This window comes from Galeopterus variegatus, unplaced genomic scaffold (genome assembly GCF_000696425.1).
Source record: "Galeopterus variegatus unplaced genomic scaffold, G_variegatus-3.0.2 Scaffold9037, whole genome shotgun sequence".
Lineage (NCBI taxonomy): Eukaryota > Metazoa > Chordata > Mammalia > Dermoptera > Cynocephalidae > Galeopterus > Galeopterus variegatus.
The window spans coordinates 60,074-80,927 of record NW_007735148.1 but is presented as its reverse complement, the minus strand read 5'-3'; the positions used below and the strand labels follow the sequence as shown (position 1 = coordinate 80,927).

At 40.2% G+C, this 20,854-nt stretch overlaps 1 protein-coding gene across 1 annotated transcript in view; it reads right to left on the bottom strand.

The window, feature by feature from the left end:
• Window positions 1-290: 290 nt before the first annotated feature.
• The window catches only part of LOC103608982 (dynein heavy chain 8, axonemal-like), a gene marked incomplete at its 3' end in the record, with an annotated part of 78,611 nt that continues 58,047 nt past the window's right edge, over window positions 291-20,854 (bottom strand). The window contains exons 16-19 of the mRNA XM_008593363.1: window positions 19,632-19,748; window positions 17,777-17,878; window positions 9,799-9,959; window positions 291-454 (exon numbers count right to left, since the gene is read on the bottom strand). Coding sequence (XP_008591585.1) covers window positions 291-454; window positions 9,799-9,959; window positions 17,777-17,878; window positions 19,632-19,748 — 544 coding nt within the window. The remainder of the gene's footprint in view (window positions 455-9,798; window positions 9,960-17,776; window positions 17,879-19,631; window positions 19,749-20,854) is intronic.

Below are 20,854 nucleotides of genomic sequence, written 5' to 3'. Positions count from 1 at the left end.
ATCCCTACATTGCAATTTATTGCTCCTTCACCTGTGTTTTCTAGAAATGTGTATACACCCGTTTTAGAGTTACATAATGTTTTCTCTGACATTTTTAAGTTTTGAGGGGTGACAGGGTTACATGAACAATGAGAGACACAGAATTTATTAATACAGTCAAACAAAATATACTACACAGGTAATCTGCCACATAGTCAACAACAGATAGATTTTTTTACTGTTTTTCATGGTAATCAGACTTGGGTGTTTACATGTACGAACAGCCCTGCACACCAGTGGGGAAAGCATACAGCTCACCTCATGAGGAATGTAATCGGGAGGCAGTTTGCTCAGCATATCTTCAGATAATCTGTAAACAATGGCTTCCCGGGTCTCTCCCCCACCACCTCCACTCTCTTTGGGTTGAATGTTGGTAATTGTGTCAAGAACAGCAGAGGCAGTGTTACTCTGATACCTGACAAACACACACACACACACACACACACATATCCTTGGATCCTTGACTTCTGATAACTTTTAATTTTGTTGTTTTCATAGGATTTTCCCCCTCAGAGTGATTTGTATTTTTCTTATACTTTATATGACTTTTAAAAACTAGGATTGCACCATACTTCAAAATTCAAGAATGAGTTGCAAATGCCTTTTGAGACACACACATACACACACACACACACATCTCCCAAACACAGAATAATCAGAAAGATAAAATATGAGGGTGAAGAAATATTATTACTTTATCAACACAGGTCTTTAAAGGTTAAGAAAAGAAAACCACAGAAAATTTCCATTTATGCTAAGAAAATCAGAGTTCATTCTTCCTACCTACTGTTCTAGCTACAAATAAAAAAGAGAAAGACCCCATATCTGGAATTCTCAGGAGCTCTGTTGGCTCACCTCCAGCTTAAATTCTCTTTGGAGGCACACTCTGCACCTGTCGCTTGGTGTGAACAGCTCACACTACTGCGGGCATGACCATCTTGCTCTATGCTGGCTCTGGCCAAGTTTACTGGCGCTCCGGGGAGAGGTTGATGGAAATGCCGTTGCTGCTACATCTCACCTAAGAAATCACTTTCATAGTGGATGGTTTTATTTTTTTATGAGGTGATCTGAAAACAGTCCTCAAAGCATAGATGCTGGGAAGAAGCCCTGAAAAGTTGATCCGTTTTGCATGAGTTGGACAAGCTCTCCAGATCATCTCCCCACCACACATTTTCTTAGGCACAGAATGTCATTCCCTGGTATTCCAGAGCTGTACACCTTACATTTCTTTTTCCACAATGTGATTTTATGTTTGCAAAGATATGAAAATCAAAAGCCTAGCCAGCTAGCTATAATGAAAAATTGCAAATATCTCTACATGCCTCAAAAGCCCAGGGGCTTTAAGGAAAGTAGTCCCCCAAAATGCTCTGAGATGAAGAACAGAAACTATAATGTTCCTTTGAGCTTTGGTCCTGAGTTACTTCTTGAAGAAAATTTCGCTTTGGAGTAAATATGGGAAGAAGCTCATATTGTCCTTTTAGCTTGGTGGTTCTGGAGAGCCAGGGTCATGGATAATAAAAATGCAAAGGAATGGAGAAACAGAACTGTCTATAAAATAAGCAGTTACCTACCTAATGAGATATTAGTGCACTGTCATATCCAAATCGGCCTAGATTCACACACACCTTTCCATACGAAATATCAATGAGTATAATCTTTTTTAAAGTCTAAAACTCAAAAGCAACAGCTAATACTAAAAGAAATGCATTTAAATGCGTCCTGCATAGAAATGAATATAAAAGTTGTAATAAGGCATTTGATAAATTCCAGAAGGTACAAAAATATGCATAACCACTAATGAGAAAAAGAGTGAAAATAAATAACCATTTTGACATTGAGATAGTTGAATTTGCAGAGTCTATGGTACCTCATAAATCTAGATAATAAAATGTGAATAAACTATGCATTTCGATGGTTCCTGACACCAAGATATCTAAGCTCTTGGGAGAGATTTTACTTATTCTAAAGCATTTATTCAGGTTGACTTCCCTCCCCTACTTCAGAGATTCTGCATCTTAACCAAGGACCAAAAAGAGAGACCTGTGGTCCCCTTTCCCAAATCTCTCTCCTCTCTTAAATTTACGAATGCTAACTTCAGAGTGCAGATTCTGATAAACAGGGAACACAAAGTTCTCCACCATGACCCAATTATAGTCCGTGAGCCTATCTAGAAGCAAGAATGTCGTTAAGTGGCATGGACAGTCAGATGAATTAGTGATTCCTCTGGCTGGGAACATCCACACAGGCTTAGCCAGTGTATCTCAGAGAGTCCTGCCCTTTTCATGGTTTCAACTGTTATCTCTGCACACATGCTCTCAAATCTCTCACCTGGGCTCCAGGCCATGTTTCTCACCCCACTCAGATATATCCTGTTGTCTTTCTCAACTCAACAGAACTATATAACTTCCCATCAAATGCACTCCTGTTCCCAGCTCCTCCACTATCCCAGCTCCAATACCAGAAACGTCAGGGGCATCTGTGATTACTTCTTTCATTTCACACATCTTGCTGGAGTGGGAAGGGTATCATTGGGAGACCTGGGGAAGCTTCATCCGTTATTACTTACTGCCTCCTGGTGGCTGGTGGGGAAACAGCAAGGGGTTGTAGCAAAGCCCTCCAAGAAGGCAAGCTCAACTTACCAGGAAGAGTTGGGGCAAGATTCCATTCACCAGATTTTTGAGAGCCCAGAGCAAAGAAGAATGAAACATAGGACAAAGCTCACCCAGAGACCAAGAAAATTACCTAATTCATAGCTGCAGAACAGAGCATACTGCCTGAGCAAGAACCTGGAATGGGCCAAGACATGCTGAGAGGAGGAGCTCTGGGGTGGGTGGGGAAGATCCAAGGACAGACCAAATGGGAAGTTAAAAAGGAAGAGAGATCAGAGAAGGTGGGTCACAGGTCTCACAGGTCTGCCAGTTGTCTCTAGTGGAAATAATCCTCCATTTAAGGCAGAGGTGCGGAGTCTTCTACCTGACGTTCCTCAGTGTGCTGAGAGATTACAAAATCCTAACACTCTATTTTTGCAGAAGCTAGCTTACAACATCCTACAGCATGCGTGCCAGTGACGGCATCTGGACCTCTGGACAGAGCTGTGAAGAGAGACTTGACCAAAGACAGAAGGTTCACTATGCCCTCTCTACCCACAAGTTAGACAGATAAAAACTACAGAAGGTTGTAAGCCATTGCTCTATATTCACTAAGCCCTATCTGTCCCCTTTTGGGACTGGTCCTGCAGCTGTGCTCCACCCTCTCCATCCTCTCATCATCCCTTATCTAAGTCTGTACCCTCACACACCTGGATTTGCCCACGTGGTCTCTAAGATGGTCTGCCGTTCACCACAGTGCTCCAGCCAGCGCTGGAGACAAAGGCCTTGCCAGCAGTGGCAGAGAGCTTGCATTTCATTCTGAGTGCTGTGGGAAGCCACTGAGATGGAGAAGAGGCAGGAGACTCACGGGTTCAGTGTGGGGCTTTTCAAGATGGAGCTGCCTGGAAGACACTGCAGTGGATATCACATAGAAATCCTGGCTTCTGGTGTGGTGTTCATCTGTTCCAGTGCTAAGTTCCCCCTTCCTGTTTCTCAGCAGTTTCTCTGGGATGCATTGGCACACCATAGCAAAGTGCTTTAACAGAACTGCCTGGATAGATTGTACTAGGAGAGTTAGCACATTCTTTTTGGAAAGAGACTAAAGTGGCTTCAAACTGTCATTAGATTAAGGTCTACAGAGCTAGAGTTTTGTCCACACATCTATTAGAAGTTTATTGAGTGGGCCAGCCCCGTGGCTCACTTGGGAGAGTGCAGTGCTGGTAGCACCGAGGCCGTGGGTTCAGATCCTATATAGGGATGGCTGGTGCACTCACTGGCTGAGAGCAGTGCGGACGACACCAAGCTGAGGGTTGCGATCCCCTTACCAGTCAAAAAAAAAAAAAAAGAAGTTTATTGAGTAAGCTGGACTCAGTATACTCCATTCTTTCCCATACTGTACTGAGTCCAGCTCATTCAAGTAGGTTAAAGGCTAATTTGCTTAACTCTGTGAAAATAAATAGAAAAACCTAGATAAAAAAAATAATTTCCTTGGAGATGCAGTGTTCAAAAGTTGACTACAGGGCCGGCCCGGTGGCGCACTGGATAGTGCGCCGCTTGGGAAGCGCTGCGGCGCTCCCGCCCGAGGGTTCGGATCCCACATACGGACCGGTTCCCGCTCACTGGCTGAGCGAGGCGCGGGAGCAACGCCGAGGGTTGCAATCCCGTTGCCGGTCCCCGGTCCGGTACGGGGGCAACACTGAGGGTTGCGATCCGTTGCCGGACACGGAAAAAGACAAAAGACAAAAAAAAAAAAAAAAAAAAAAAAAATTGACTACAGTGGTGACAGAACAAGAAAGATATCAAAAAACTAGCACCATCAAAAAGCACTGGGCCTAGATGGTTTTGTGAGAGAATTCTACCAAACCTTCAAGCCTCCGATGCTACACAAATTGATCCAGAGCTTAGGATAACTTCCAAATTTTTATAAAGCGAATATAATATTGATTTATAATTAAACCTGATAAAGATACCACCCAAAAAACCAGACCAATCTCATTTATAAATATTAATGAAAAAAACCCCAATGAACTATTACTAAAGTCCATCACCACATTAACAGACCAAGTAGTATCAATTTCAGGAATGCAAAAATAATGTTAATTGGGAGATCAATTAATACAATTCACCAAATTTCTAGGTATTTGGGGAAAATCATATAATTATCTCTGTAGATGCTGAAAGGCATTCAACAAAATTCAAAACCCATTTCTGATAAAAACAGAAAAATAAACATGCAATTATAGGTAGGAAAAGCCTAGGGAAAAAAAAAAGTGAGGGGCAACTAGCACTACCAGATAGAAAAACATACTGTGAAGTCTCTAATTTTAAAACAGACTGCTACAGAATAGAAAGTCCAGAAATGGAACCACATACATATGGAAATTCTGTCTATGACAAAGGAAGTATCTCAAATCAATGGTGATGGGATGACTGGATTGCTACTTGGAAAAAGATAAATTTTCATTTATGCCTATGCCACAGTAAATTTTGAATGGATAAAAAAATAATAATAAATGTAAAAAGTGAAACCATTCAAGTACTGGAAGAAAATATGGGTTATTCCTTTATAACCTGATATGGGAAAAGACTTTCTTACTATTACTAAAAATCCAGACATACAACAACAAAAGAATTCATAAATTTGATTACATAAGACAAAAGTAAAACAAAACAAAACAATAACAAACTTCCACCTGGCCAACAACAACAAAAATATCATAAGCAAAGTTAAAATCAAATGACAAAATGAGAAAAAAATATTTGCAATATATATCCCAAATAAAGGGCTGGTATTCTTAAAATATAAATAATCCTATTTTTTATTTTTTTTAAATGTTTTGTTTATTTTTATTTAATCCAAAATATTTGAACATTTACTGGTACATATTTGTCGGGTACAGTGTGTTGTTCCGGTAAATTCATACACTGCACAATGCATCACTTAGTGTAGACAGCATAGTTTTATACCCCTTAGTCTGCCACTTCTTCTAACCCATCCACCCACCCCAGGGCTTCTGGTAATTGTTATTCTGCTCTCTACTATAAGAATCACTTTTTTGATAATTCTTAAAAATCAAAGAAAAATAATTAAAACTCTACTGAAAAAAATGGGCAAACTATATCTAAATAGTCCTTAAGTATATGAAAATTTGCTCAATTTCACTCAAAATAAGAGAAAGTAATTTAAAACTATGCTGAGGTACAGTTTCTCACTGTCATACCAGTGAAAATTCAAATGCTTCATCAACACTGACAAGATCCTGAAGAAATAGGTTGCAAGTAAGAGTGCAAAATAGTACAACCCTATGTAAGTGAATTTGGTGGTATTCACTAAATCTCAATCGAGCAATCCCACTCATAGCAATTTACCCTGAAATACATACCCAACAGTATGAGAAACCATAAGCATAAGGTTATTAATTGAGAAATTATTTGAAGTAGCAAAATATTGGAAACAACCTAAATACCCATCCATAGGAGGATGGTTTAATAAACTACAACATGTATAAACAATGGAGTAGCATGCAGCTGTAAAAAATGAGAAAGATATATATATGAACTGACATAGAGTGATTTACAGGATACACTCTTAAGTGAAAAAAGCAAGACACAAAATAATACATATAATATGGCAATTTTGTATAAGAAAGAAAGGGTAATAAGAATATGTATATATGTATGTGCATGCAAAAAGAAACACAGAAAGCTAACCCAGAAACTGTGTTTGATTTCCCATAAAGGAAGGGGGGATTGGGTCAGAAGGGTATGAGACTTCTCTAAGAACGTCTTATCTTAGTTGTGACTTTTGAACCATGCTCATGTTTTACATATTCAAAACAATAACAAGGAAGGGGAAAAAACCTAAAATGTAATGCAAACAGAAACAAATGACATAACAAATGAACATAACTATAACATAACACAACTATATACCAACTGATAGCATAACCACACAGAAAAAACAATTAATTGAGTGACTTTTAAACGCAATACTCTGTATACCCTCAGTGGGATAAATTCTATGGACAAACACAACGAAGGTATCTTTTGTTCAAAGACCTCTACTTAGTAGATCTGTTGCTGGTAGTGGCATTAGCATATTAATTTCAAAAAAGTGAGTAAATATATAGAAGTTTCTAGAAACCAGATTTTTACTGTGGGAGGAAGAGACATCATTATGGAATGAGGGAGACAAGGAAGGACCCTGAGGAGTACAACTGGAATTGGAATTATTTGTATTAGTTCATGGTGTTTTAAAAAATACGCACTTCCTAGCTCTGTCCTCTGAGAGAGCCTTCAAGCACACACACACACACATGCATACACACAGACACACGTAGAAACAGATGTGGCTATATGTGGATATAGCTGTAGATAATAAATACACAAAGATATGTATACATATAGAAAGATGAAAAGTAAATGGGACAAAATGTTAACAACTGTTGAATCTAGGTGGAAGATATACGGTGTTCACAGCACTTGCAATTTTCCTGAGGGTTTGTAATAGTTCAAAATAAAAAGTCAAAGGGGGAAAAAGTTTTGTCTTTATGATGGCTTCCAATCCCATTTACATTTTTGTTATATTTCTTTGGACTTTTTCTAGCTCTGGTACATCTTTCTGAGAGTTGGTGACCAAAACTGCTTATGATAAGGCGTAGGCACGCCATCACTGAGTCAGGGTGAGATTGTTTCATTTTTGTTTTACATACTCTTTGGTAGGATCCTGTAGAACCCAACAAGATCAGATTATCCAGGAACCAGCTATCATGACTCCTCAAGCTCTTGCCAAGGACAGAATCAAAGTTCTGAGCCCTCATATGTGAACATTTTCAATTATAAATTCACAAGTGTATCAAGACTTATTGGCTGTTTTTCTGCCCAGCCACGTGAACTCATGAGATCTTTCTATAGACTATCCTCATTGATCAGATTCTTCACAATCTAGAAGAATTTAGTATTGTTAATTCACAAGTGTATCAAGACTTATTGGCTGTTTTTCTGCCCAGCCACGTGAACTCATGAGACCTTTCTATAGACTATCCTCGTTGATCAGATTCTTCACAATCTAGAAGAATTTAGTATTGTTGATTTGGTTAAGTATTTCCTGAGCACCAGGCACTGCTGTAGCACTGGGGACACAGCAGTGAAAATACATGAAAGTTTTCAGATGTAACAGAACTTAGGTTTTAGTGGTGGTTGAAAGGTAATAACAAATAAATAATTTAAATATGGAGTATGCCCACTGGTGATGCAAACTATAGGAAAAAGCAAGCCAGGAGGAGAGGGTCTGGGGCAAGCGTTGGGGAGAGAGGATTGTAATTTTTAAATAAGGTAGTCAGGGAAAGGTTCATTGAAAAGATGATATTTAAGCAAAAACTGGAAGAGGTAAAAGGGTGAGCCACAATGATATCTGGGGGGAGGGCTGCTCCAGGAAGTGCGAGCACCCTTTGGTGGGCGCTGTCTGGCCTGGTATATTTAAGCAAAAACTGGAAGAGGTAAAAGGGTGAGCCACAATGATATCTGGGGGGAGGGCAGAGTTATCTGAGTAACAGGAAGCTAGGGAGAGCTGGAGCTGAGCTGACATGAGGGAAGGAGACGGCAGGAGGGAGTCAAGGCCAGGAGGTGCAGGCAGACGGTACTATTGGGACTTGTAAGTCAACTGTATGTAGTCACTGTCAGTCTTCAACCTTGACTCAGAGTGAGACAGGGGCCTCAGACAGTTCTGAGCAGAAGGGTGATGCGGGCTGAGTCACACTTTTAAAGTCCCAGCTAAAGCAAAACTACTTCGCTATACTCCCTCTTTCAGATGATGCCTGAGCTTATTCTCAAACCGGTCCCTGAGGAGTCCCTTTTATTTCTTCACTTCTTTCCCATTCCCAGCTAACTGACAGCCTCTTTAAACAACAGCTAGAGCTGCCACCAAAGAGTCATCATGGTCCTATCATGGGGTCTGAAAGGAGTGTTGCCATTCATGGGTTTTTTGGTCATGTCCATGTCTTTGAAGATGACAAGTGGCATGGGCGATACCAGAGGATATGGAGAAGGTCAAATTGTTGTGGTATAAAGAGGCCAACAGGGCATGCCTCACGCAGGGGGCAAGGTGGGTGTTCAGGGGTGGAAAGACAATGTAATTGGCAGCAAACTGGGATTCCCAGGATGCCCAGCAAGGCCAGAAAACGAGAAGGTGGGGAACACCCAATGGCGGAGAGTTATTAAAATCACAACAGTAGGCAAGTAACTAGGAGAGCCATACACCACCCTCATCAGTCATGACAGCTAAGATTCTGCCGGAGGAGTCCTGCTTTCTTCCATTTCCTGGAACACTCTCCTGGACACAAACTTTGTGGTCTCTCATTCATGGGCCACAGGGCAATGCCCATCCAAAGGAGCATCTCGGATGGGGCTTCCTGAACCTCCCCCCCCAACCCCCTACCACCGGCCCCGTGAAGCTGGGTGGTCCTGTTTTGCGGTAGGTATCTCTAAAGAGAGGAGGAATGAGATCTCATCCGAAGGATGGGTCAGAGAAGGGGCTTAGGACTGGAAAGCATTTCCTATCTCCTCACTCATGGCCTCTTAGCCTGATGGCTGCAGCAGGACCTCACGCTGAGCTGAGACCTGCCACTCTTTCCACCCCAGGCTGTGCATCTGTGTCGTGTGCTCGCTGCAATGTGCCCACCACGGGCAGTTCATGCCAGAAGGATGCAGGTGAGCAAGTAAAGGGAGAGGGACCCCCAAAGAAGGGTCAGGCAGGAATATAATTCTTCATCCTGCTGTCTGTACTCTCCTGGCCCTTTTATGTCCTATTTATGAGCATAACATTTTTAATGGATCTTTAAAGAAAGAGATGAGGAGCTGGGAGACTACTCTCCTATCAACAGAGAGCATCAATACCAATAACACTGACTGGTTTTATGACATGACAGGAGAAATAATCAATGCATAAATTAGAGCTTAACATTGTCATAAACACCAGAGCATCAGGATTTAGTGAGAGGAGAACAGACCAAGATATGACAAAGGTATAATTGGGAGACAGGAAGTGACACTATTTTTCACAGTAAAATAAGAAAAGGGGAAAGGAGAGATATTAAGAGAGAAAATGAAATGCAGTCTTTGCCAGGCTGAGTTAAAAATGACCCCTTCAAATTAAAAAATGCTAAGAACTTACGTGATATCAGCATTAGGGTGAAGCCCAAAGACTTCGGGGTTATCTAGGGATGGCAATGACTGGATGTATTCAAAATACTGGTCCAAGGTTTTGCACAAGGGGATTTTATATCCAGTATAAAAACAGAATGATGGTTCAAACATCTTCTCACTGAACCAGACCTGTATGTGAGAGAAAATTTTACAAAGTAAAACTGATGAGCATCTAAACGAAAACGGTCACTCTGAAGGAGGAAGGGTCACCTTATTTTCATCTTCATAGAGTTTTTAATATCGGTTTTGAGAGCACCTTAACAAAATCACTGATGGAATAATTAGCACATATACAAAGAAAAGAGAGAGGCCAGAACACAAAAACAAATCAGCCCGGACTCTGCTTAACACCAAAGAAGATATTTGCTAAGAGTGAAGAGGAGAGAGCAGCTTTGCAAGCCCACTCACTATTCACGTAATCTGACAGCCCTCAACGGCATGTTTGAAGGGGAGTATGAGCATTCTGCAAAGTCGATGAGCCAACATCTCCCCACTGAAGAGGAGACCTGGGCATTTTCATCGCCTCACATCCTCCGATGCGCGGCTCATGCCGGAGAACTGAGGTCATGCACAGTTGTGCCACAATGGCACTGGGCACCAGCACATGGCCAGGAAAGCTTCTCCTCACAAACGTCTCCCCTCCCACCCTGAGCTGGAGAGCTTCCTCTGTTAATTCAGTTACAGCCCCCTCCACAAGAAGCACATGTATCCAACCACCTTGTTGTTCACCTTAAGACATCCTTTTCTCATTCCATATGAATTGATTGACTTTCTGTAACAAAACAGCTGGAGAACAAATACACACTTGGTGTGAGCAGACCGATTCTGAAGAGGGAAAAAAATGATGCTGAATGTCTATGAGCCAGACTTTAGGCAATGACTTGAGTGTCTACCAGAGTGATTTTCCCAACAGGGAAGGAAATAACAGAAAGACAGGAGGAACAGAAATGCAGGTACAATGACCAAACCGCTCAGGGAACTCAATATGAAAGAGATGCTGAATGTCTATGAGCCAGACTTTAGGCAATGACTTGAGTGTCTACCAGAGTGATTTTCCCAGCAGGGAAGGAAATAACAGAAAGACAGGAGGAACAGAAATGCAGGTACAATGACCAAATCGCTCAGGGAACTCAATATGAAACAGATAAACAGTGTTGCTCACTCCTGCTGGTCATGCTTTCCCTTCTATCTTTCCTCCATATCCTTCTTCCAGCTCTTTTTAGGTCCTGTGATTGCTTTATTTGCCTCAGTTCTATCTATTCAAGTCCTGTGCACAAGGCTCTGAGTTTAGAACCAGAACAGAATGCAAAGACAAGAGATACACAGTACCTTCCTTCAAGGAGTTGTGACCTGATAGAGGGATAAGCCAATTACCTAATAACCACAATACAAAGTGCACTAAGGTAAAAGCCAGAGGAAATAAAAATTAGATAAGTACAAAGGAGGCTTACAACAGGAAGAAAGAATAGCCAAGTGGATGTTAGATAAGACTTTATCAAAGAGGTGATTTTGGAGATTAGCCTTGAAAGAGAGGATTTTGACAGGAGAGCCCGGGATTGGGGAGGCCACACAAGCAAAGGCATGAAATAACTGCTGCAAAAATGTGAGGCAGGCTGGGAAGATAATGAAATCTAGGGTACCTATAATGTAGTAGTAAGAGACAGGACAGGAGAAGTGAGGTGGGGGCGTATTATGGATGACTGTGGGTGTCACAGTGAGGACTGGTGCTTACTTAAGACATGGGAGGCAGGTAAAAGTTGTTAAGGAGAACAGTGATATGAGCATGGTCGTTATTTAGAAAGATTAGCTTTTTAGTGATGTGGATGACTTAAATTGCAGGAAGACACTCCATAGAGGGGAAGGCCATGGGTCTTCAGCACACAGATAACAAATGACCACATTAAATTCTGTGTTGCCAGATGACATGTATCTACAGAAGCAAAATGACGTTTCTTCCTATTTTTCCATTACTTTATTTATACACACAAATAGCTGAGTTTCACCAAATTTGGAGGCTATTTGGGGGTATAGTCAAAATACAGAATATGAAGTCCACATGGAATCACTTTGGGAGATGTTGGCAGGTTCATGCAAAAATAACCAGCTATCCGCCAGGAATACTGAATAAGGTTTTACAATTGTTGGTTTTAGGGGAGACACTCTGTTAAATGCTGAGAACAGAGAAAACAAATAGAGGTTCAAAGACAAACCCCAAATAGAATGTCACAGGGACAGACAGTCCAGTTTAAAGGTACTGATTTCAAATTAAACCACTTCTTCCGCAGGCAACTCTGGATAACATGGTTGGGGAAGAGTGGCAGCGGTGCGGGCCAGCCGGCTGGATCACAGGTAAGAGTACGGCTGAGAAGGAGGTAAGGCAGGGCAGGTGGAGTGTGGAGTCTCTGGGGCTTCTCTGCAGTCCTCCTCAAGAGGGTTTCTGCTGCCAGATTCAGGTGGTAACCTTCTGTGCTCAGAGCCAGAGACTCAAACTCACCTCTCCGGTTACGGAGGGGCCATCTGAAACAGGTCCAAGCTAGACTAGACAGAGGAATGAGTAAGGGGAAGAAACAGGTGAGACAGGACACTGGGGAGTTTGAAGAGCAAAGAGCAGCTTCTGTGTGAATAAGGGAACGAGCTGGTCAGTGGTCAGAGAACTGGAGCCACTGAAGGTGGAGCTACTCTAAGGAAAGTCCTGAAAGGGGCTGGAATAAGCGTGGGGAAGCTAGTCAGGAGTAAAAGAATGGAAAAACAGTTGGATGAACTTTTCATTTAGGGCAGTAATTGCTGAGGACAGAGTTCAGAGAAGCCAGCATCAGATGATATAAGGGAGAAACATAACCTGAGTGGGGAAGGAACGCCTGTTACTCAGGAGCAGTGGTGAACTGGGGCCTGGATGACGAACCCGTGCTTTTAGACTGGGAGTCTGCATGACCCAGACTGTCACCTCAGTGCTGCTTCCCTAGGCCAGGCCCAGCCCAGGGGATGGAGAACCTTGGGTTTCTAGGAGGTGGCTGAGGTTGGCTGATGAGTCTTCCGTTGTCAGATGTCAGGGTACAGAGAAGAAGTAGAGGAGGAAGAATGATAGGAGGTTGGGGTCAGAGCAGCAGTTGCCCAGCTTGAGATCTTGAAGGTGGGGCATGCTGCGTGAGCGAGGCTTCTCCTCTCTCCAGTGCTCATGGCTCAGCCATCTACCTTGAGGTGACAGATTAACACAGCAGCTTTCAACTGTAACCCAGACAGTGGCTCTGGCTCTGACATGGAGAGCAACGAGGCTCTCTTCAAAATCCCCTCCAATCTGAGGGTCAGCTGCAGTGCTCCAGCCACCTTCGAGTAAGCCCGTTTCAATAAAACAAAGAAAAACTGACCGAGGCAATTGGTTAATCAGAACTTTTCTTGAACTTAACTTTTTTTAGAAAAAGAGTCAAAGATGTGCTTTTAAAAAAAAGCTCATATAGGGGCCGGCCCAGTGGCGCACTGGATAAGTGCGCCGCTTGGGAAGCGCGGCGGCGCTCCTGCCCGAGGGTTCGGATCCCACATACAGACCGGTTCCCGCTCACTGGCTGAGCGAGGCGCGGGAGCAACACCGAGGGTTGCAATCCCGTTGCCGGTCCCCGGTCCGGTACGGGGGCAACACTGAGGGTTGCGATCCGTTGCCGGACACGGAAAAAGACAAAAGACAAAAAAAAAAAAAAAAAGCTCATATAAATTATTATAAAAATATCTAATTTTAGGTCGTGCTCTTGTGACAGTAAAAATTCAATCCAATCTACTCTTAGATAACTACAATCCTGGGCATAGAAAATTCTCAATCTGTTGAGATTAAATCGTGCTTATTATCATCAACAAACATGCATTCAATGTGTTCTAGGTGCTAGAGAGAAGAGGTTGAGAGACCCTGAAGACTCGGTTCTTATTCTAAGGGGCTTACAATCTAGTAAGGAAGGCAGAAGACGTGTATTAGGATCACACATCCCCTCTCCTACTCTCTGAGACAACTATTTATGTCTTATCCTCTCTTGTATCAAATCCCAAACTTCCTCTCCCCACCCTTCAGCCAATGACCTTGCTTCTTGTTTCACTCTGAACATACATGTGGACAGAAGAAAATGGCCTCATCTTCCTCCATCAAACCCATCCCTGCACCCACGCCCATGTCTTTCCCCCACCATCAGGAGCTGGCTGCCCTCCTTCTACCAGGAGGCGAGGAGGGGGATGTGGGGATGATTTGCAAAACAACTGCACACATATCAGCACATCCAAATTGGCCATGGTTGTAAAAATTATCATAATGAGTAATAGGCATGGGGAACAAAAATAAGGAGGAAACCAAATACCCCACAATAGTAACATGGAAGGAACAGATCAAAAGGTTTGAGTTAAAGCCTACGAGGACCAAATGGTTAGATTTAGAAATATAAGCGCCAGAAATAGAATACAGAATTTTCAAACATTGAGAGAGAAATAAAAAGACATTTTAAAAAATCAGGAAAGAAAGGAAAAAAAAGATAAAGAAAAAGCACGGTTAATGAAAACCACAAAATGAAATGGTAGAAATAAAACATAGCAATAATCACAAAAGCAAAATGATTAATTTGACTGTTAAAATACAAAGACCTCAGCTTGGATGTAAAAAATTCTAGCTATTTGTTATTTAGTAGAGATAAATCTAAAACATAATGGCACAGAAATGTTGAAACAAAAGTAATAGATATATCAGATGTATTAAAATTAAGTACTTCTAATCATCAAAAGACTAATAAGAGAGTGAAAAGGGAGACTCAGAGTGAGGAAAGATATTTGCAACCACATAAGCAACAAAGGATTTGTATACAAAACATACAAAAAGATTCTTCAAATCAATTTTTTTAAAAAAAGATAAAACAACCCATAATAAAAATAGGCAAAAATGTACAAGCATGTTATATATTTTTTCTATAAAAGAAAAAATAAAAATGGCCAATAAATATGTAAGGGTGCTTCACTCCATTAGTATTCATAGAAATAAAAATTAAAACCAAAACGAGATACCATTATATACCCACCAGACAGCTAACATTAAAGAGACTGAGTATGCCCAATGTTGGTAAGGATGTGGAGAGGGAACTTGAGCATCCTTGGATTTTGGTATCCACAGGGGTCCTGGAACCAATTCCCTGTAGATACCAAGGGATGACTGTACTTCATATATTTAATATTTATATATACTTTAATATATACTTCTAAAATATTTTAAATGGAAGATGCAAGTCAGATGCATATTTTCATTCCAGGGTACTTCAGAAAGTTCGTGGAAAGATTGTATTATCTTTTAATTCTCTTTTTCCACAAACTTTTTGAAGTACTCTCATAGTTTTTAAAAGTAAGATAATTTTTTCTTTATTTTACCAGGCAAAAATGAACTAAAGGTCAATTCCTCTTCCTCAGCTTCCTTGACATCTCAGTTGATCATTTCTTCTCTCTTCGTACATGAAAGTACTCAGGACCTTGACCTCAGCTTTTTCCTTTTCTCTTCTTTTCTCTCTCTATTCTTTCGCCTAGATGATGACCTCATCCAGTAAGTAACCTGACTTAAAATACTGTCTATATGCTGACAAATTCCAGACCTTTATCTCTGGTCTTGAGCTCTCCCCTGAGCTCCAGATCTGTAAATCCAGCTGCTTTGTTTATCTACATTCATTCATTCATTCATTCATTCATTCATTCTCTTATTCAACAAATACTTATCGAGCACCTTCTATGTGAGAGGCTCTGTTTCAGGTGCTGGGAATTCAGCAGTGATGTAATTGGACAAAGTCCCTGCCCTCATGGTGCTTACAGTCTTAGACAACTCCATTTGGATGTATAATAGACATCTCAAATGTTACATGATCAAAACAGAACTCCTAATTTCCAGCCCCAGACAATAAAACTCATTCTTTCTGCTGTCCTTCCCCTTCTCTGTAAATAGTCCTATTCTTTTTCCAGTTGCTGGTACTCTCTGTAAAACATATACTGAAGCTAAGCACTTCTCACAGTCTCCACTGCTCAAACTCTGATTTTAGGTACTTTTATAATTACTCTAACAAAATATACTTACTGAGACATCTTTTTCCTCCTTTGAATATCAGATAAAGAAGTAAGTTTCTCACACTCCTTAGTTTATTTTCATGAATCTAGGCTATGTTTTGTTTTAATTTTTTCCCAGTCTGCCCTGATATCCACTCATAATTTCCTTCCCTCTGAGAGCATTTATTTAAATGTACTTGATATATGTCCTTGATTGTGTATTTATCCTCATGAAATACATATGTATTACTTCACAGATCTCATTTTATTTTCTTTAAGCTTGGCATTCAACACTTTTTTTAAGATCTATACATGATGTCATATAGATCACTTCTTCCAAGAAATGGCATTATATACCACCATAGGCACCTACAACATGTCACTTGTCTATTCCCCCTGATATTGCCTTCAACTTCCCACTACCACAAATGACGCTATAAATAATATCTTTGTACATTCTCAGAATTTCTCCGCGACACATACCTGGGAGTAGGATTCTGGTTCCAAAGGTAGCCACATCACACACCAGACTGCACCCCAAAAGGGTGAGCAACAGTATTCCATTGTGCTCATCAACTATGTCTTATCTGCTCCCCTAGAATTCTTAGGACTTAGACACTTAGGACTGTCTGCACTATTGGCTACTGTGGGCTCACAACACTGTCCCTCCCCAGGAACTTTCCCAGGCAGAAGACAGTTGCCTCTGCCAAGGTCATGACTTGAGGGAAGGGCAAGGGATGAGGGGCACCAAAATGAGAGTCTCCATCTCAGGGTCTGTTTCCAGAGAAACCAATCTATGACGATTGCCTTCAGCTACATGCACAATGTTGCCATGAACATTTTTGTACATGCCCATTTGTGGGCTTTTTCTAGAAATAGATCTATCTTGGATATTTAATTTCAGTAAGCATTCCTGAACTGCTTTCCAGGAGGTCTGTACCAATTTAACCTGGCAGCAGCAGAGCTCCTGCCTCCAGACATCCTTACCAACACTTACTATTTTCCACCTTTCTCCACATATGACTTCAAGAAAAACTTGCAAAAATATGCAAAGGTTAAAAGAAAAATCAGTTTTCTGGTCAGCCCCCAGTTCACCAAAGTAGCCCCAAAGCTTGTGCTTTGCTGAGGTTTTAATTTTGTTAAGGGGAAAAAAAATCATACAAACAGAATTACTGATATAGGTCCTAATATAAAGAATTCAATAACCACAAAATATTCACACATCTGATTTTTTCTACTTAGATAATGTATATTGCTTCTCTAAAATGCAAAAATTTTAAAAAGAGTTTGGGTCTGGTAGATGTTATTTATAGTATTCTTCCGTGGTGTGAAAGCCATAATTGCTAAGGAATAATTTTCTCTAGAAAATGTTTATCAACATGCCATATGTAGATTTTATTTGGCACAGATAAAAAAATAATGAATACTTCATCAATTTTCAATTGCCCATCCTAATAGAAGAGATGAGAAAACTCAGATTATGGTTAATTCCCCAGTCACTTATTTGGAGGCTTAAAATCACCATCAGACTTTCAGAGGTGGAGACCTAGAAATGATGCCCAATGTCTTTCTCACAGGGAATGTGCTGGGGAATGGGGAGCATGGGGGAGGGGGGAGCCCCTGCACGTGTAGTTCATCTATACAGGAAAGGAGTCAAATAGATCACTAGTTGTGGTTTGTTTTTACGTGTGTGTGTGTGTGTGTGTGTGCGCACGCGTGTGTGCATGTGTGCGCGCGCGCGCATGTGCACACACTTCTTGGCTAATTCTTTTCAGCAGCTCTGCTTTATAGATTTTTTTCCCTTAAGTCTGGCATACCTATTACAAACAAAAAATATTCTTATTTAAAAGGAAAAATGCAATGAAATGTGTTTCCATGCTTTTTTTTCTTAATTTACTTACTCTAGCAAAGCAATTAAGTAGACGTTTATCAAAATCGTCTGTCACTCTGCCTCCATATTGTACTTCTCCAATCATGTACCGAACTGTAGTCCACGACACACCCTTTATTAAAAATAAAAAAGGATTATTCGTGGTCAACCCAAACAAATAATTATAAACATTTTAGGTCTTTCCCTAGAGGCAAAGTATAAAAAAGAGAGCACTAGCTAGAATGCATTTAAAATTATTCATTATCTTATATTAATAACTCTTTCACTATCATGTGGCTGAAACAGTTCATTCACCTAAGAAAAATCTATAAAACTAAACACTAGTGAATATATTGTCCATAGCTTATTTAATATAGGAAAAAGGCTATTTTTCACTCTGTGGAAATAATCACCTATAATACTTATTATATTAATGCCAAGCTGTTGGAGGGGGAAAGTGGTATTTAGTAAAGAAAAGAGAAAAATCAAGTAAGCAACACTTTCATATGCTTTCTCAGTAATATATTTTCTAGAATCAATATAACAACTAGAAAATTATTTATTCACAAAACTTTTCTAAAATGCAATCCTTTGCCATCTCATTTTGTGAGCTATAACTACATCAAAGTATTTATTAATTTCTATAGCAATTTTATGTTAACGATATATTTCAGATATTAGTAGTTTTTAATTTAAAAAACTCTTCAATGCATTGGGGTAGGAGAAGGGAGGGTGCTTGATTCTTATTTACTTTCTCTTGGTTAAAATTTTATTTTTCAGCTTGGTTGCCTTTCAAAGCAACTATTCCAAGGTAATTATTATTTTTATATACCAAAATGATAAATAACCATGGAATAGAAACCCATATAATACAATTTTTCATCAAACTGCCATTCTCTTAATTTGATATCCTTTTGTCATTTCAAGGAAAAATGATGGTTTGGTTCTAGAGTTCCCCCCACCTAAGTAAATATTCATCAGGGATCACATCACCACACTGATAATGCAGTACCGATAACTATCTTGAAAACCTACTATGGGAACGAAGACAGTAGAAAGTGGTATATATTGAGCCCTTATTGTGCACCATATACTATGCTTTCACAAATACTAACTCATTTATTCCTCACAGAGACCATGGCCATTTTATAGGTGAGGAAACATCTCTGAGAGTCTCATTAACTTGCCCAAGGTCATGGAAAAACCAGATTTCCATCCCTTTATGACGTAAGTGTGAAAGGACAACTGGATTTGCTTCCTTAGTTCTGTGAGCCTGAGGAAGTCTCTTAGTCTTTCTTGTCTGTCCTCATCAGTAAAACAGGGATAACAGCAGTGCCTTCTGAACCTACCTCACAGAGTTCTGAAGATAAAAATGAGATCCTGCATCCACAGCACTTTGAAAACTGTGAAGTGCCATATGATGATTTGTACCCATTATTAGAAGTTATTGATATTTACATGCATGAGCTTAACTGTTAAGAAGTGACTTAAGGTGACAAAAAACTTTCATGTGAGCTGGCAGATACCAACTCTATTTTTCAGGAGGCATGAGTAAGATCAATAAAGAAAAGTTTGACTTAAGGCATACCTTCTTCTTGAAGGGCACTGGGCACTTGGGTGGGATATGAGCAAGGCTGCTGTACTTTGCAGCACACTCAGTTTTATCACAAACAGTCAGCTTCTGTAGTTTGGGAGTTTATGTGGCCAAGGGTTGAGGCAGGGAGGGAGAGGGGGGCTGGACCAGCAAATAGCTGATTAGAATGACAAGTCCCTTTGAATGAGGGGATGGGGACCTCAGCAAGTTCATTCCATATCATAGACTGAAAATGACTAAAACCTTTATTTAAGGAAAGCAATAAAAATAGGAAAAAAACAATTTCACTCACTTTTTTAATATCACATTCATCAAGGTGATTCTGAATAAATTGAACACTGGCTGAAAAATCAGCAGAATTGAATTCATAGGGAATATTCCATCCTAAGGGACCAAATTTTCGTCGTTCCTTAAAGACATTAAAGAAGAGTAAGTATTGAGTGGGTTTTGTAAAATTGTACATAGCTGATTCCTTTATTATTATTAAAGTATAGTAAAATCAAGGCCATGTTATCAAAATAAGTTGACATCATCTTAAAAGAACATCACATTTAATTTTGGATATATTAACCATTAAAAATATTAATAGTTTATAAAAACAAATCTACAAATACTTGCCAACTTGGAGTTCTTAGGTTTAAAAAAATAGTCTAGGTCTCCAGTGACAACTCAAAAAAATGTAGTAGGTGCTGAATAAACATCTGTTGAATGATTTTTTATTCTAAATTGGACTCTTGAAAGTTTGAAATGTTAAATATAAGCTGAATTTCTCAAGATGAATAGCACTCACGAGAGTATAGACTCCCTGTTAGTTTCACTTTGTAATCCTGCCATTTCAGACACTGAAAACCAAAACCTCCTATTGTACACATGACACATCTGTCTTAAAACTTTCACATCACTCTCATTTGGTTCTCTCTACTTAACTGAATAAAGCCTTAAAGACTCCTGTGAAATAGTGGCTAACTGTTTAGAATTGCCAAATTACCCACAAATAATCAAACTGGACTCAGATCAAATTATTCAATTGCTTTGGTATTCTGCAGAACATTTTAAAGGTGTATAAGTGTTAGAACTGACATCTCCAGATCCTGATCACCCAGCAAATCACACTAATGAATCCAAATATTCCCATGCTATCAGCTTTTCCTGTTCCTGCACATAACCACCCTCTCAGGGAAGTCCAATGATTTATTTGAACTAGCCCCCGATCCTAGTGTCTAAAGTGAGGACACATGTGCAGAGTAGAATCCCTATACATCTGTGGGAAAATTTCACTCTACTTCTTTTATTTATTTATTTACTTATTTATTTCCGATATACAATGTGGTTGATCATTGCTGCCCACCACGGAAACCTCCCTCCCTCCTCCCTCTCCCCCCTCCCACCCAACAATGTCCCTTCTGTTTGCTTGTCGTACCAACTTCAAGGAATTGCAGTTGCTATGTCTTCTTCCCCCCTCCCCGGTTTGTGTGTGTGTGTGTGTGTGTGTGTGTGTGTGTGTGTGTGTGTGTG